Source organism: Montipora foliosa, chromosome 12 (genome assembly GCF_036669935.1).
Source record: "Montipora foliosa isolate CH-2021 chromosome 12, ASM3666993v2, whole genome shotgun sequence".
In the NCBI taxonomy this organism is placed as follows: Eukaryota; Metazoa; Cnidaria; class Anthozoa; order Scleractinia; family Acroporidae; genus Montipora; species Montipora foliosa.
In genome coordinates this window covers 11,523,047-11,538,046 of record NC_090880.1, presented here as the reverse complement: position 1 = coordinate 11,538,046, position 15,000 = coordinate 11,523,047, and the positions used below count along the sequence as shown (strand labels likewise).

General features: G+C 41.4%; 1 protein-coding gene across 2 annotated transcripts in view; it reads right to left on the bottom strand.

The window, feature by feature from the left end:
• The window catches only part of LOC137979719 (uncharacterized), an 82,441-nt gene that overhangs the window by 46,378 nt on the left and 21,063 nt on the right, over positions 1-15,000 (bottom strand). The window contains exons 10-17 of one of the 2 annotated variants that reach the window (XM_068827040.1): positions 12,084-12,380; positions 5,777-5,909; positions 5,578-5,698; positions 4,786-4,890; positions 3,609-3,796; positions 3,091-3,246; positions 738-2,964; positions 1-36 (exon numbers count right to left, since the gene is read on the bottom strand). The exon at positions 1-36 is cut by the window's left edge and continues 1,476 nt beyond it. In XM_068827040.1, the coding sequence (XP_068683141.1) occupies positions 1-36; positions 738-2,964; positions 3,091-3,246; positions 3,609-3,796; positions 4,786-4,890; positions 5,578-5,698; positions 5,777-5,909; positions 12,084-12,380 (3,263 nt within the window). Of the gene's footprint in view, positions 37-737; positions 3,247-3,608; positions 3,797-4,785; positions 4,891-5,577; positions 5,699-5,776; positions 5,910-12,083; positions 12,381-15,000 lie in introns of both variants that reach the window. The other variant, XM_068827041.1, reaches the window with a different exon arrangement.

The window sequence follows — 15,000 nt, the reverse complement described above, 5'->3', positions numbered from 1 at the left end:
TTCCATTGTTTCTGATCTTCCAGCTCACGGTGACATCTGACAAAAAGGTGTAAGGTAACATGCCGAGGTCAGCCTCGTACGTAGACGATTCTTGTGGCTCGTCAAGCACTCCGGAAAGATTGCGTGACGAGCCCAAAGAGCATCTGCCTAGCACACTATAACGAGGAATATACCGATACGACAGAGTTTTTTTTTTTTGCAGTGGAACCCCACCTTGCGGCCACCCTGTTAATACGGCCACTTTATTCTGACCGGCAAAAAAGCTCAGTCAGTCATCTTTTTATCTAAAGAACCCCTTTAATACGACCAAGCCGTTAATACGAACAATTTTCCATGGCCCGAAGGTGGCCGTATTAACGGGGTTCCACTGTATTATTTTTATTTCTTTGAGTTCACTCTAAAAGATACTTTTACGGCTACAAATAGTCGCGTTTCGACATAAACAAACTTAAGGGACACCAAAATCCTTGATTTACAGTCGTAAGCGAGACGAAGAGCCCACCCCCGACCTTTTCACATACAGTGGAACCCCGTTAATACGACCACCTTCGGGCCATAAAAAAAAGTTCGTATTGACGGGGTGGTCGTTTTAAAGGGTTCTTTAGATAAGATGACTGACTGAGCTTTTTTGTGGGTCAGAATAAAATGGCCGTAATAACGAGGTGGTCAAATTACAGAGGTGGCCGCAAGGTGGGGTCCACTGGACATCGTTAGCTTTAGCTTACTCAAAAGCTTACCTTCACCATAATAGAACTGAGCACTGGATGAGGAAACAGATACTACAGCTAAGTCGCTCCTGAATGTCTTGTTGATCTTAATTAGCAGGGAAGCCTCGTTGTTCTGTTCATCGCTTTCCCAGATAGTATTTTTACTGTCCACCACCAACAACAGGTAATACTCCGAATCAAGAGTGTCAAACGGAATGAAAACCTCGGCGCTCAACGACAACGTGTCGTTCACGGAAAGATAAGTTGCTCTTACAGTGGCAAGTCGCAGGTCAAATGGATCGAACAGTAGGTCTTGACTGAGGTACAAAGCATTGTACCATGCGCCTTGCGCAGAGAATTCTCCTTTGTTCGTTACGTTTAAAGACACATTTAATGGCTGGCCACCACGAGTTTCCACTTTTGTGCTTCCCAGCGATCCTTGCAGATCTGGTAAGAGACCTTCGGTAAGAATGATGCCGGTCGGTTCTGTCGGCCTCACTGTAGGTTGTGTGACATTATGTTGCGTAACATTAAGTTGTGTGACATTGCTAGCGATATTTATGTCTGGTGGTGAATAGGGACTATGGATATCTGCAAAGCCGTAGATGAAAGCTGAAGGACCAAATCCATGTGGAATGGAGACATTTGATCTTACTTCGTAAAAAGATTGAGCTGCTAATGCGCCAATGTGAGGAAACTCTTTTAACTTTGTCCCTTTCTCCATGACCTCTGTTCTGTTTGCGCCTTTTCTTCCATAAGAATAAAGCGCATCAGTCCACGAGGTTTTCTTCGTTGTTACAAAGTCGACATTCTGCACACGAAACGCGATAGGGAAAGGAGTTCCTAAAGTGATCTGAGAGGGAAAACTTGAAATAATAGTCAAGATCAACTTAGCCACATGGGGAGGGGGAACAAAAAGAAATTGCCTTGCCACGCCGACGTTATTCAAAACGCCTGGAACTTCAGACAAGCTCTTATTTGCGTTTGTAACCGCGTGCACGTAAAACTTTCCTCTGATGCTGTTATCAATTTGCAACGCCACGGATAGTCCATACTCTTGTTGTTCATCTAATTTAGCAGTCACACTTTCAGACGCTAAAACACGCGCATCTTTGCCATCGATGGCGCCTCTTGACGGCGAGATAATCACTCTATCCAGCCAAAAAGCACTCTTGCGCATCCAGCTACCAGTGTTTGCTACAAACCAATACACTGTCAGAAAACGACGTTTTTCTTCAAAAACAAAAGATGTATCGACGACAGCTAAGTCTGGCAAGGGTGCAGGCAAAATTTTTAAGCTCGTCCAGGCTAAGTTGTTTGTCTTTGCGCCCTTTTCAACGAGAGAACCGCCTTCGTTGACTTTTAAAACAAGGTAATTTGTTCCAGTAATGTTTAACGGTAACTTGACAAGTGAAACGTGGTTGTACCTCCTCCCCGGAGCTAGTGATTCGAAAAAAACTGTAGTTAACATAGTCGAGTTGTTTTCAATAGTTGGGGAACTTGACAGATAAACCGTGTCATGCCAGGATTTGAGTAGAGTGCTTCCTGTCCCTTTATTTTCAACTGTCCAGTTCAACAAGACTTGGGAATCGCTAATCAAGGGTTCGTTGGCAGACACCAGAGTGAAGTTTGTCACAACTAAATCTGGTAGAACTAGTGGGAGAGTCACATTTCCAGAAGCTCTGATGTTGCTCTTTACGTTTTGTTCAGTGACTGTTCCATACGCGTTTGTTCTAACGTGAACGTACCGCTCCCCAAACACATCCCTGCTGACTCTGATCAGTCCGGTATCCATATTATACTCTTTCCCTGAAGCCAGGTTGACCCTGTGAGGGAAATCTCCCAGCCACAGTGCATCCCTTTCTATAAAATTAACTTGCGGTGAGACATAGACTGTGTCATACCAAGGCGCCTCCTTTGTATCTCCCGCTTCAATGTTCTTTACTGAAAAAGACACCCTAACGTACGCCTGCACGGTGTCAGCGGTAGTAGAAGCGTTGACATGCGTCACTGTGAGATCGGGCAGTCGTTGCGTGACATTCACCTGTACTGTTTTCTCGTTGTTATCATTAAAGGTAAACTCAAAAACGTCGTTGTAATAGTCTGTGTAAACAGTGATGTTGTATTGCCCAGTTGGCCAACTAGGAGGTACCGCGTGATACACAGTCCTTGTATACGTCGACAACGGAGGCAACAATCCGGAAAAACTGGTTCTGCCGAGAACTTCCGTGTTCATCGATTGAATGTGAGTGATGGTCTGAAAAAAGAATGTAAAAATTGAGGCGTCAGTCGATATATCTGAATAAGAAATTGAAAGGATTTTTGTTTTAAGCAATTTTGACCAGTTGTTCGAGTCAAAGATTGCATGATATTGCTTACTCACCACGCGGTCTCTCCACCAATGATGAAACGGCTCTCCGAGTCCTTCGTTTGAGACAATAAACTGAACTTTCATTGAGTCTCCCGAGTAGTAACTCTTCAGAGTTGTGATTGAACTCACTACAAGATCGGGGGGAGGGCTTAACAAAATTTTGAACTCCTATGAACGAAAAAAAAAAAAGAAAAGAAAAGAAAAGAAAAACACAAGATTCCTTGTCAGCACACCGTTGGTACGAAAATCCTGACTATTATAGAGAGATGACCTTTCTAATGATTTGGCCGTTACGTCAGAGGTTCAGTTAGGGAAGTAAGTAAGCAAGCAAGCAGGCAGTCAGGCAAGCAGAAATGGGTTATCAGATCGGTGCTGTTCGCGACATTACACAATTCCACTCCAATAGACCTCGGACTGCTAGTTTTTCACTTTCAGAGGACATTTAATTACACCCTCAGTTTGTATAGAAAAGAACAGAAAGCGGGAAGAGCCAGGCGGGGAAAAACTTTACACGTTGTAGATAAAATTACCTGAGCTTTGAGATTGTCGTCCTCGTTATTATGCTCGTATACATCGTTATAAAGGTCTGTTGTTACCAAGATGGAGAAATTACCAAAGATTGCGTTAGGTAGCGTGACGGGTTGCATTCGGTTGTAGCTTGCACCAACCGCCAGCAAGCCATGATGGTAAAACGTAGCGAGACGCCAATCAGACCAGTCTAACAAGATAAAAGCGAGATTTGTTAGTTTGTTCTCCAACTTAATAATCCATCACGTTAAAACAAAGAAAATCACAACCGCGAAGGAAGTTTGGATACCCGGCCTTAATTAGCATAGATTTTGACGATTTACTACGTAGATTACTACTTAGATTTTGTTTAGATTGAGAAGATACATCAAACACTCAAGACAGTGTTTGATCGGCTACTGAAACTCCTCGAATTTGGTCAAAAATACTCCGCTGCGCGTCGTATTTTCAACTCTCTTCTCGGTGTTTGGATATCCCGATGAAACACTGTCTCTTATGTTCGATATATTACTTCTAGATCTATCACGTCCGACAATTGGTCTTTTTTCTACATTTGCAGATCAACGACAGACATTAACAAAATGAAAAAATAGCGATATTCGTAAACAGTTAACTCTGCATTTATTGTAATTGTTGGTCTTACAGAGAGCTCTAGTAAATTAGTTCCAATAAAAGTCGGGCTTACGCTTTATTCTTCCAAAGGCTTGTGCTAATGGGCACGGTGAATAATCCTGAGATTTGGAAATGGTTTTATTTTAATCGACAGTTTAGAAATGTAACAGCTGAGATCGGGCGTTTATGGTTGACGAGTTTAGTGATTACTTATGGAAATACGCTAGAGCGGTTTTCAAGTAAGTGTCGTATAACCAAAACCAAAGTAATTACTTTGGCCAATCTAAAAGGAGGGAGACAATGCAGTAAACCAATCAAAACTCGAAGTAATTACACGTAACCAACACAAAGCGCAGGAAAATGTGCACGCGCGAGCCACGATTGGTTTTGGTTTCACTTCTGATTGGATGAAAAAGTGGCGCGAGAACTTTGAACCAATCACTGAGTGAAGTAGTGCAAAGGCAAAGTAATTCACCAATTACTTCCGACACTCAATTGAAAACCGCCCTATTCGAAATGTTTTATTAACCAAAGTGATGATGTAGAAATCGTCAGGTATATACCGACCTCGTTTGTCATCCTTGGACAGGTACACTCTGTCATACCACGAACGGTGCGCAGTCACACCCATCCCATAATTCTTTACGGTCCAGGCTATGTTGATCGATTTGCCTTATTTGGGAAAGTACGAGATAAATTTACATCAGGACACGCTGTGGAGGAGCGGTGGCCTCATAGTTAGCGCACTCGACTCCAGTGCGACCTGGGTTCTAGCCCTGGCCAGGGTCATTGTGTTGTGTTCTTGGGCAAGACACTTAACTTTCACAGTGTCTCTCTCCACCCAGGTGTTGAAATGGGAACCTGCGAATTTAATGCTGGGAATAACCCTGCGATCGATTACCTAACATCCCATCCAGGGGGTCGTAGAAACACTCTTAGTCGCTTCATAATATAGAAACCGGAGGTAAGCTCCGGCTGCATGGGCCACTGACGTAGACCTTCCTTTACCAGGACCACGTTATTTCGAAAAATAGATGTGATAAAGGAGGTTTTCGAGATTTGCCACACCTCTATATGTAGTTATCGATTTCTATTTTGGGATGGGGGAGGGCAGGTGGAGTTTTGCAGTGAGAGGTATTTTGCCGGGATTGAAATGTAACGTGAACCTTTTCTGATCTTGTATGGACGTGGGGTATTTTTCAGGTCACATTAATTTGTTTTTCTCTATACATGATATATCCGTTTTTGGTAGGTGTTAAAGAAAGCACTTTTTTCAGCCTCCCTAACTTACCCATGACGTCCCAGATTTGCAACGACGGAACAACGGGAGGGCTACTGGCATTAAATTTAGTTCCTCACCTGAGAAAGATGGACTCGGAAACACAATCTTCTCGACTTTGAGGTTCGGAGGCGGGGTGAGAGATACTTGAACTGGACCGTCAGCCAACAACATGTTATTAGAACGGTCGATGTCGCTTATCTGCAAAACATCGAAATCATTACGCACTCCTCTTTTAGGACTTTCACGAAAATGAGGAGGATTTTAATGAACACTTACCCTGTTGTATCTGTCAATGTCTAAGAAAACATAAAACACCCCAAACTCGTTTACTCGAAGTTGAACTGTTCCCTTAGCAGTATAGGCATCATTTTGAAAGAGAATCTCTCTGTGTGGCACAGATGTTGCAAACCTGGTAAAAATAAACAGGTTCAGTTTGTGATAGGAAATTAAAATACACATCATGTTCTTTTCCCCGCCAAAGTTATGTTCAAGGAAATTTAAAAACAGCGCTTAAACTCCGAAAGCGCATCAAATTATATCTCGTCTACACAACGCAGGAGAAATTTGAAATCACCATTCATTCTGGATTTGTATTTGAGGATAGCCCAGGCAGGGGAATATCATGGTTATCGCGAAGTGATCGTTTTCCCTTTTTTTCCGCCCACACTAATTTTTCGACGTTCCTCCGGTTTGAAGAACGTGTTCGAAAAGCTCCGTTTTCGTGACAGATTGGTGTGGACGGTAGGTCTAACCGCAGAGGTAAAAAGGCCGGCGTTTTCAAATTTCTGCGGCGTAGTGTGAACGGGGCCTCACTCTTAAACTTCAGCATTGACCACTGCGTTATATCTTTTAAAGAAGATACAAAATGATAATATTCAGAATTGGAAGCGCGCGCAGTTGTTCAGACTGTTTACACTCTACGTCCAAAGGACATAAAAAAGAACTGTGAAGAAATAGTGTTTATTGATATCGTCTGATTTAGAGATCAGTAACTGGGTTGGATTTAAATGATACCAGACTGCTCACTCTTGACATTGATCAGTTTTTGAACTCGCCGACCGTCCACCGATAAAAACCTAAAGGTTATTCCTCAGTATTAGAAACTGAGCTTAAGCACGAGACGTTTTTGTCAACACGAACGCCAAGTCTGTGACTTGACTTGTTTGCTTTAAGCATGTCGCGTCAGTGATTTTACGGCATCGCTAGTTAATTGTACAGCAGTTTTGATTCTTTGTCTTCTTTCTTAATACTGAATCATGACTTCTTTAAGGAAGACAAGAGATATGCTTTTTGCAGAGATACGATCAAAGATTGATGTCAGAGGTTGAACTTATTATTTAATCGGAAGAGAACACGGCTAGAAATTCTCAATCCAGAATAATCCTGAATGTAAAGCAAGGTTCAGATGTGCCAGTGTTAGCTGATTTGTCCAATCCATTTGATACATTTCTGTAAAGGAAAGCAAATGACAAATAAAAATGAAGCATTCCAAAAAAGAAATTAAATTTGACAGTCATTAAAATTTCAAAAAATTCAACATGGTCTTGCCCGGCGCAGAATGCCTGGACATCATGAATAATTCATAATCACTGAAGCGGCAAATTCGAATGCGATCGTGCTCTGAAGAGCCATAAATTAGAGAAGAATGGGTCGAAACTAGGCAACTAGGGTTCACAAAATTCACTTTCCCGAGTCTCTGAAATGATAATTTCAAGGTGCACGCACGGCTTCTTGAAAATCAAGGATTAGTCTACAATTTGCACCAAAAAAGAATGAAATCGAGGAAGTAGAAGTTTTCTGTTTTTCCACTTGAATGTACGGAGAATTTTGCAAATTTTCGTATAGACAGTAATTTTGGAGAGCAATTTTGGGAAAACTAACATACCTACTAGACTTTCACGCACGGCAAATGGCAGATGAGCCTGTCCTTGAAAAGAATCCGTTTTAATTGCGAAAATTAGTCACGAGGAACCTTTCTGTTTTTCAGTTTGAAAATTATTAGTCGTAGTTTCATTTGAAAATGGCGCGTTTAGAGCTGGCGAGCTATTGTTTTCAGCCCAGACATGAATATCGTTGAAAACCACTCTGCATGAAAAAACTATTCACATCTACCGCGAATTTTAAGATTGCCATGAGGATCAGCTGTTTTACTCGGGTTTTCTTTCACATTTACGGTCACGGGGAATCGAAGGCGTCTCAATGGACTTGTAAAATCCATGAGGCGGGCGAGAACGTTTCTCCATGGTCTTTTCGTCTGTCACTCTCAGCTAGGTTACAATGGATTTTATAATGACAAATCATGGAACAAAGGAAGGCCGCAGGATCGAAAAGCGCCAATGGCGTTCCATGTAGATCCGGCTACCCAAATTAGCATACCCAAGCAAAAGTAATCTTGTTGTTCTTTAACACGGTGCCATAGCTTGCAGCTTTTTCACGTTTCTTTGCAAGATGTTCTAGTTAAAGCTTCTCTTTCTTTCGCAACAAAGAAAAGGCACGCGCGCGCTAGCTTTTTCGATCATAAGCTACTCAAGATTCAGGCGAAACAAGTCTATTCACTTTATTTAAAAATCGACATTTAAGTTTTCGTAGGTACGAATGCCTGTGAAGGCACCACATTTGTTGCTTACTAAGAACAAACTCAGTTAAAGAATCCTTTGAGTTAAAAAAGTTACAATTCTTAACTCGCCTTTTAGATCGAGGCTACCCCAAAAGCTTCGTCGAGGATATCTTGTCAGAGCAAGAATTCCTTCACTTTAATTTAACAACCAAGGAGTTACACACGAGTTACAAAACGCATCGGGAACCTTCTCGCAACCAAGATCCGTCAGCCTCTTATTCATTTCGATTCATTTATATTCATTCATTGAAAAGCGAAACGAAGCCTTTTAAATGTTATACCCGCATTTCATTGACAGAAATGCGAAGCAGAAACGCGCTAAAAGATACAATCACTTTACATTCACGCACAAGCAACGTAACAAACTTTAATGAAGCTCACTGCTGATTGCTACAGGCCTTAATCACACGGCGGCCATCTTGAGTGGCGAGGGATTGAAAAGGTTTGTTTTTGTGAACCGAAACTCGTTTCCAAACATTGAGCAAGAAAGTTCTTTTTCTCGATTGTTTCGCGCTGTTAAACATTGATTCGAGTTGATTCATTTCTCTTGACAAATTTCAGTCTGTCGATTGCACGTAAGAAACTGTGCCGGAAAATAGCGGACTTTTTGGTTATGATTGTTTTGAACAAGAGGCCGAGCGCTTTTTCCAGTAAATGCGAAATCCTAAAACAGGCATTTTGCAAGATCAGAAATGGTAAATGCAAATTTGAACTGTTTGTGAAAGTCGGCTTGTAATGCATTCTCAAAGTATGATATCGAGGAACAATATCGAAAACAATAACTTGAAACGTCCTTTGTTTCTTAGCTCCGCCCTGACAATTTAATGAGCAAAGCAGAATTCGCCAAGGGAAAAAGAGCGCGAAATATTTGACCAATGAGAACCATTTGAGTCATTCTTGGCCGCTAATTTTACTGATCTATAATTTTTATTGCTCTGGAAGTAAATGTCCGGAGAACAATAGGCATTCTGCGCGATCTGGAAACGTTGTCTTAGCATTGTTGCGGATTAAAATTTAAGACCACAGAGAAAAACACAAGCACATACAAAAGGATATATCAAGGAAAACAAATATTTTTCAAAAGAGACTTACTCTAGGTTTGCATCTGCAGCGCTGTTGTTCATCAGCGGGTAGAACCGACAAAGAAGAGTTTCTTTCATAAATAATGGAAAAAAATTGTCCAGCATTAGCAGGAAAACAACAAAAATCAACCAATAAAATAGAGTTATTGCACCCAAAATGAACTTACCTTCTCGTGTTTTTGTTTTTCACCACGGACGCCAAATAGCCAGCTCTGAGGTTTGTGACTTGACGTCTAGGATGTGTGACGTTACTTTCTTTGCAAAATCACTTCCGGTCGCCGGCTTAAGGTGATTCCTTAGTAATAGAAGTTGTCGTAAGACTTTCTTTAAACTTTTCTCGATTGTTCCCTACATTGTGGTGACTCAAAATGTGCAAATGAAAAAATAGGTCACCAAGCTCGTTTGGGAGATATAGCTTGCTCAAGTTACTCATTTAATCATTGCGACTTCACCTAGCAAGGACAAGTTTGTTCGATCGGTTCACGCTACGTTTCGCAGGAACATGAAGAACAGCTTTGACTTAATTCTTGAAATAACAAAGCAGGTGTATTGTATCGTTCAAAAGGAATAATTTAATGTTTGTTTTATGGCACATCATGAAAAGGCACTGACCACAAATATTCCTCGGGTGCGTGATCTCAAGGAGACAATTTTGTGTCCACGAATGATGGCTGCGAATACTTTTTTCCCTGTAACTTTTTTGTCGGACGTAAGTTTTTACAGCACAAAGACGAGGAGTAAGAGAATAAAATTATGCCAAAAAAAAGATAGGTCACCAACCTCGTTTAGGAGACAACAGAAAGCAAACCGGCCTTGACCCCTCGACAACACGTCTCCCCGATAGCGCGGTTTCACTTTCACTCTCGGACTGAAATAGGCCACTTCGGAAAATACCATAATACTCTTTGTTTGTCCCCCCAAATTTTGCTTACGCCACCTTTTTTATTTTCTCTTGGGACCATTGTAAGTCCCAAAAGAAACTGGAAACGATGCTTATGCAAAAATGGGGGGGACAAACAAAGAGTATTATGGTATTTTCCGAAGTGGCTTATGACACTTTCGCATCAGCAAAGCTATTACTCGACTTTTTTTTGCGAGAGTCTTCAAAATTTTCCGTTTTGCTCTTTACTGCTGTGCTCTAAAAACGGCCACTCTTCTTTCTAGCGAGCTTTCCCGCACGAAATCATACGCTTCCAGTGTACACCCAAATAAACATCAATCAGCATGAAATGGTTCAGAGACGTGCTGATCGCTTTGTATTCAAGAACTATTTGCATCACGTCAGTGTTACTGCCCTAATTAAGGAACTTGGCGGGTCTGAACTATCCAGCGTCAGAAAGCGCGACCCCCTATGTATGATGTTTAAAATAGTTAATAACCTAATTCCTATTAACTTCAACGACCACTTAAGCTATTGTAAAACTGCAACCCGCCGTAATCATCCTCAAAAGCTTAACATTGTTTCTCCCCGCACAGACACTTATAAATTCTCCTTTTTTCCCAAGAACCATACCCGAATGGAATAGCCTGCCTGCCTTTGTAGCAAGCACCTCATCTGTCTATGCCTTTAGGCACCTAGTTTCGAGGCTATAGTAGCGATAAATTTTCTGTTTGTAACTTATTTTTTCTTCCTATTTATTCATATTTTTTCATACCTTGGTGTAAGGCAACATATCATTTCCAAGTAATTACACTGAAACTGAAAGATCGCCATTTTGAAATGTTTTTGGCCACGTTCGATATACCAATCAATATTCACGCATGGCTACGAGTCTTTATGATTAAATTTTTACCATGTTTCATTTAGAAATCTCCCTCGAGACTTGTGAGACAAAGAAAACAGAACTGAACAGTGAAGTTTCAGCATAAATCCTTTTAGCCATGCCTGAATACGAATAAGCCCAACGCTGTTATGCGCAGAACAGGATGCGCAGTCCAATACTAGGGAATCACCTTAAGCTCTCTATTGCATTGCGCATCCCTACTGCGCACGATTTTCGCGTCATTAGCGCGCGCAAATGAGCGCGTGCACCTACACAACGTAAGAGATTTCCCTCAAGCTAAGCTCGACAGCGAAATAAATGCTTGTTTTCTCTTGAACAACTACCGTAAGGTATCTTTTTTATTAGATTAAATTAGTTCATAGTTCAATGCCTTTCCACTGAATGAGTAAGAAAAAAAATTAACGTCAGGTAAAAAAATTACTCCAAAAAATGTTCACTTACCCTTTTTCTCGTGACCGAAACCATACCACCCCTAGACTACGCAAGCTAGAAAGTGATATTTCTAGGGAATCACCTTAAGTTTCCGGTCCTGGGGCCCTTTTCTCGAAAGTCCCGAAACATTACGGGCCATATTTGGGAGAGGATTTAAGTCGTCATCAAACTTCACAGTCATCTTTCTTTTTGTTACCTTGAAAACATGTTAAAAGATCGGCTTTCCAAAACAAGCGGTTGGCTGTTTCACAAATGGCTTTTCGGCCCCGAAAGGTTTTCGGGACTTTCGAGAAACGGGTCCCAGGGACCCATTTCTCGAAGGTACCGAAAAGCATTCGCACCCGGAAAGCCATAGCAAAATTTCAAGCCTTATGATTACAAAGCTGTTTCATTAACATATTTTTAATTTGAACAGAGGTTCCCTCCACACAAGGAGTTTCAGGCGTGTGCACTTCTCTGTTGATAGATATTGATTAAACACAAATGCCTTTGCGGGCCCGAAAAGTTTCTGGGGCTTTCGAGAAACGCCCCCCCCCCCCCCCCCCCCCTTGAAATAATTCAATGGCATCATTTAGACTGAAGTAATATCAGAAATAATCCCTACCGTCCACAATAATCCAAAGATTGCTATATCTAAGAATAATATCAATTCTGTTTTCGAAACAAACCTTGCTGAGCGAAAATTTGTGCTCTTTCCTATATACACTGAGTCGTACCACGTAACCAGTGCATTTCCCACCTTGCCAATATTCCTAACGATCCACGACACTTCGAACGTTAGTCCCGAGAAGGCGTTTGAAGGTACCAGGACCTTCTCCACTTTAAAATCCGGGAAGGCCCGGGTTTGAAATCCCCAGATGGGACTGGGTATTAATGCTCCTGAGCTGAGTACGTACTCAATTCTCCACAGCATCCTAGTATCCGCTGGGTAGCCGGAGTAGGGAGAATATCTTCTATAATAAGTCCTGAAAATAATAATTGATAATTAATTACAAACAAATTTCGAAACACGTTGATTAATTGCGTTTTACAAGGATAAAACTGAGACAGACATAAAAAGTGAAATGATAATGTATATAAAATTCGGAAACGTCAAATACGAGAAAGACAAAGAGAGTCCCACTGGAAAGAAATAGAAACTAAAGCATAAAGATTACAAGGTAAGAATTAAGGTACGTCTAAAAAGCTCTATCTTAAAATTACGTTGAATTACTGACAATGATTTAAGGTAGCTATTCAAATGAGTAGGCAATTCTTCAGTGTGGACGCGAGGCCCTGTCTCCAAGTGTCAAAAGCATCTTCCCGAGTTATATTAAACGTTTAACATAATTGTATAACTTGACCGAATTGTTTATCCGAAAGGTTGATTTTATTTGCCCGACATTTTTTCAAATATTTTACAAACCAAAGAGAACTGGACAGGAATGCAATTATCAAATATCGGTCCTGAATCTTATTAGAGAGCTTTAAGGATAGACGTGTTTTTTTTTAGAGACGGAGGTGAACCGCAGTCGTATTTTCTTTTGTTTTTGGCGCCTATTGTCAACATTTAATTTAAAAGCGTCAAATGCTAAAATGAGAGCTTTCTAACATATTGGTGGGAAAGAAAAATTGTAAAAGATTGAGAACATAAACTACCAGTTGGAGCATGTCCGTGGATGAAACTGACGGGCATGCTTAAAAGGCCCTAGTCAGCCACCTTTTCTTTTTGGCTGTTAGATTTTATTCGTGGCATGAATAAACGAAGGAAATCACTGTGAAACTACTAAACATACTGAAACATACTTTCAGGGACAAAGAGCTCCCGTCTTCCTGCTACTGGCTTCTTCGCTTTCACCACCAGCACTCATAAGAGCCCTTTGTGGCTCCGGAAGCCCATTATAGCCAGGTTCATTTGTTGCTGTTTCCGTAACAAACTTTTTTTACGAGATAGAGTTGTTAGCCCTATGCCCAACCCCCAACCTGGAGGATCATACTGAAGCTAAAACTGAGAAAAACCGGAGCGAAGTTTAAAACTAATCCACGATATCATGTATGGAAACTGGGTGAACTAAATGTGAAGAATGCGTTTGTACTACAGCTAAAGAACAGATTCCAAGATTAGATGACGATAACATACATCCTGTTACAGAGGAAATTAACACCAAATGGGAAAAGGTGAAAAGTGCTTATAAAAGGCAAGCGAAACATGCTTAGGAACTCAGCAGGCTAGAAAAAAGGAATAGATAACAGCAGACACGTGGCAGGCAATTGAACGAAGACGAAATGTAAAGAAGAAGTGGAACGAGGAAAAGTTTACTAGGCTGAAGGAGCGACACATCGAGACACAAGCTGCAATATCAGGAGATAAACCACGAAGTCAGAAGGAAGGTCAGAGTAGACAAATGAGCATTTGTGGATAACCTAGCAAGACAGGCAGAAGATGCAGCCAGTAAAGGGGAACAAGGTAAAGTGTACAAAATCACACGCGTCCTGAGTGGCAAGCGTAAAATAACCACCGTAGCACCAATTGCAGACAAACAAGGTAAACTTCTAACAACTGAGGCAGAGCAAGACGCCAGATGGGCAGAACACTTCAGCGAAATTTTGAACAGACAACCACCACTAGTAGAAGCCAACATACAGGAAACAGAGACTGACCTAGATATCAGTACCGGTCCACCTATTAGAGGAGAAATAATTGCTGCAATCAAAACCCTAAATACCGGTGTTTCAAGATCCGTTTAATCCACTATATCTCAGCATACAGCGCAGTCTAACACGAGGAGGTAACTCGATCCTAGTCTGGTTGATCATAGATAGAAATTAAATCACATGTATATTGTAACAACTGGTAAAGCCCCTGGTGAGGACAGCCTTAATACAGAGCTGTTCAAAGCAGATCCTGCAATCGAAGCCGATTTTTTACAGCCACTCTTCAACACAATCTGGAATGAAACCACGGATCCTGACGACTGGACTAATGGAGTCATAGTCCAGACCCCGTAAAAAGGCTCCCTGAGAGATTGCAATAACTGGCGTGGAATTACACTCCTATCGATTCCAAGCAAAATACTAGGGAAAATTGTCATACAACGACTCAAGAATGCAGTAGACAAGGAACTTCGCAATCAGCAAGCGGGATTTAGAGAGGGAAGAGGATGTGTAGAACAGATATTTGCACTCCGTAATGTCATTGAGCAGTGCACAGAATGGCAAAGGCAACTCTACATCAATTTTATCAACCTTGAAAAGGCTTTTGACAGCCTTCATAGGGACAGCTTATGGAAAATACTGAGGGCATATGGGATCCCCCACCATCTGGTTTGTGTAATTAAGAGCTTTTACGCAAACTTCAGATGTCGTGTGGGGAACAGTTACAACAGCTTTGAAGTGAAGACCGGAGTAAGACAGGGGTGCGTGATGTCATCACTACTCTTCAATCTTGCCAATTGACTGGGTGATCCACCAAACAACAGAGCACCAAAACAGAGGCATAAGAGGGACTCTCTTTTCTTTCCTAGAGGACTTAGATTTTGCTGACGACCTAGCATTATTGTCCCATACACAACAACGTATTCAGGAGAAGTCATCTCGCCTCTGCAA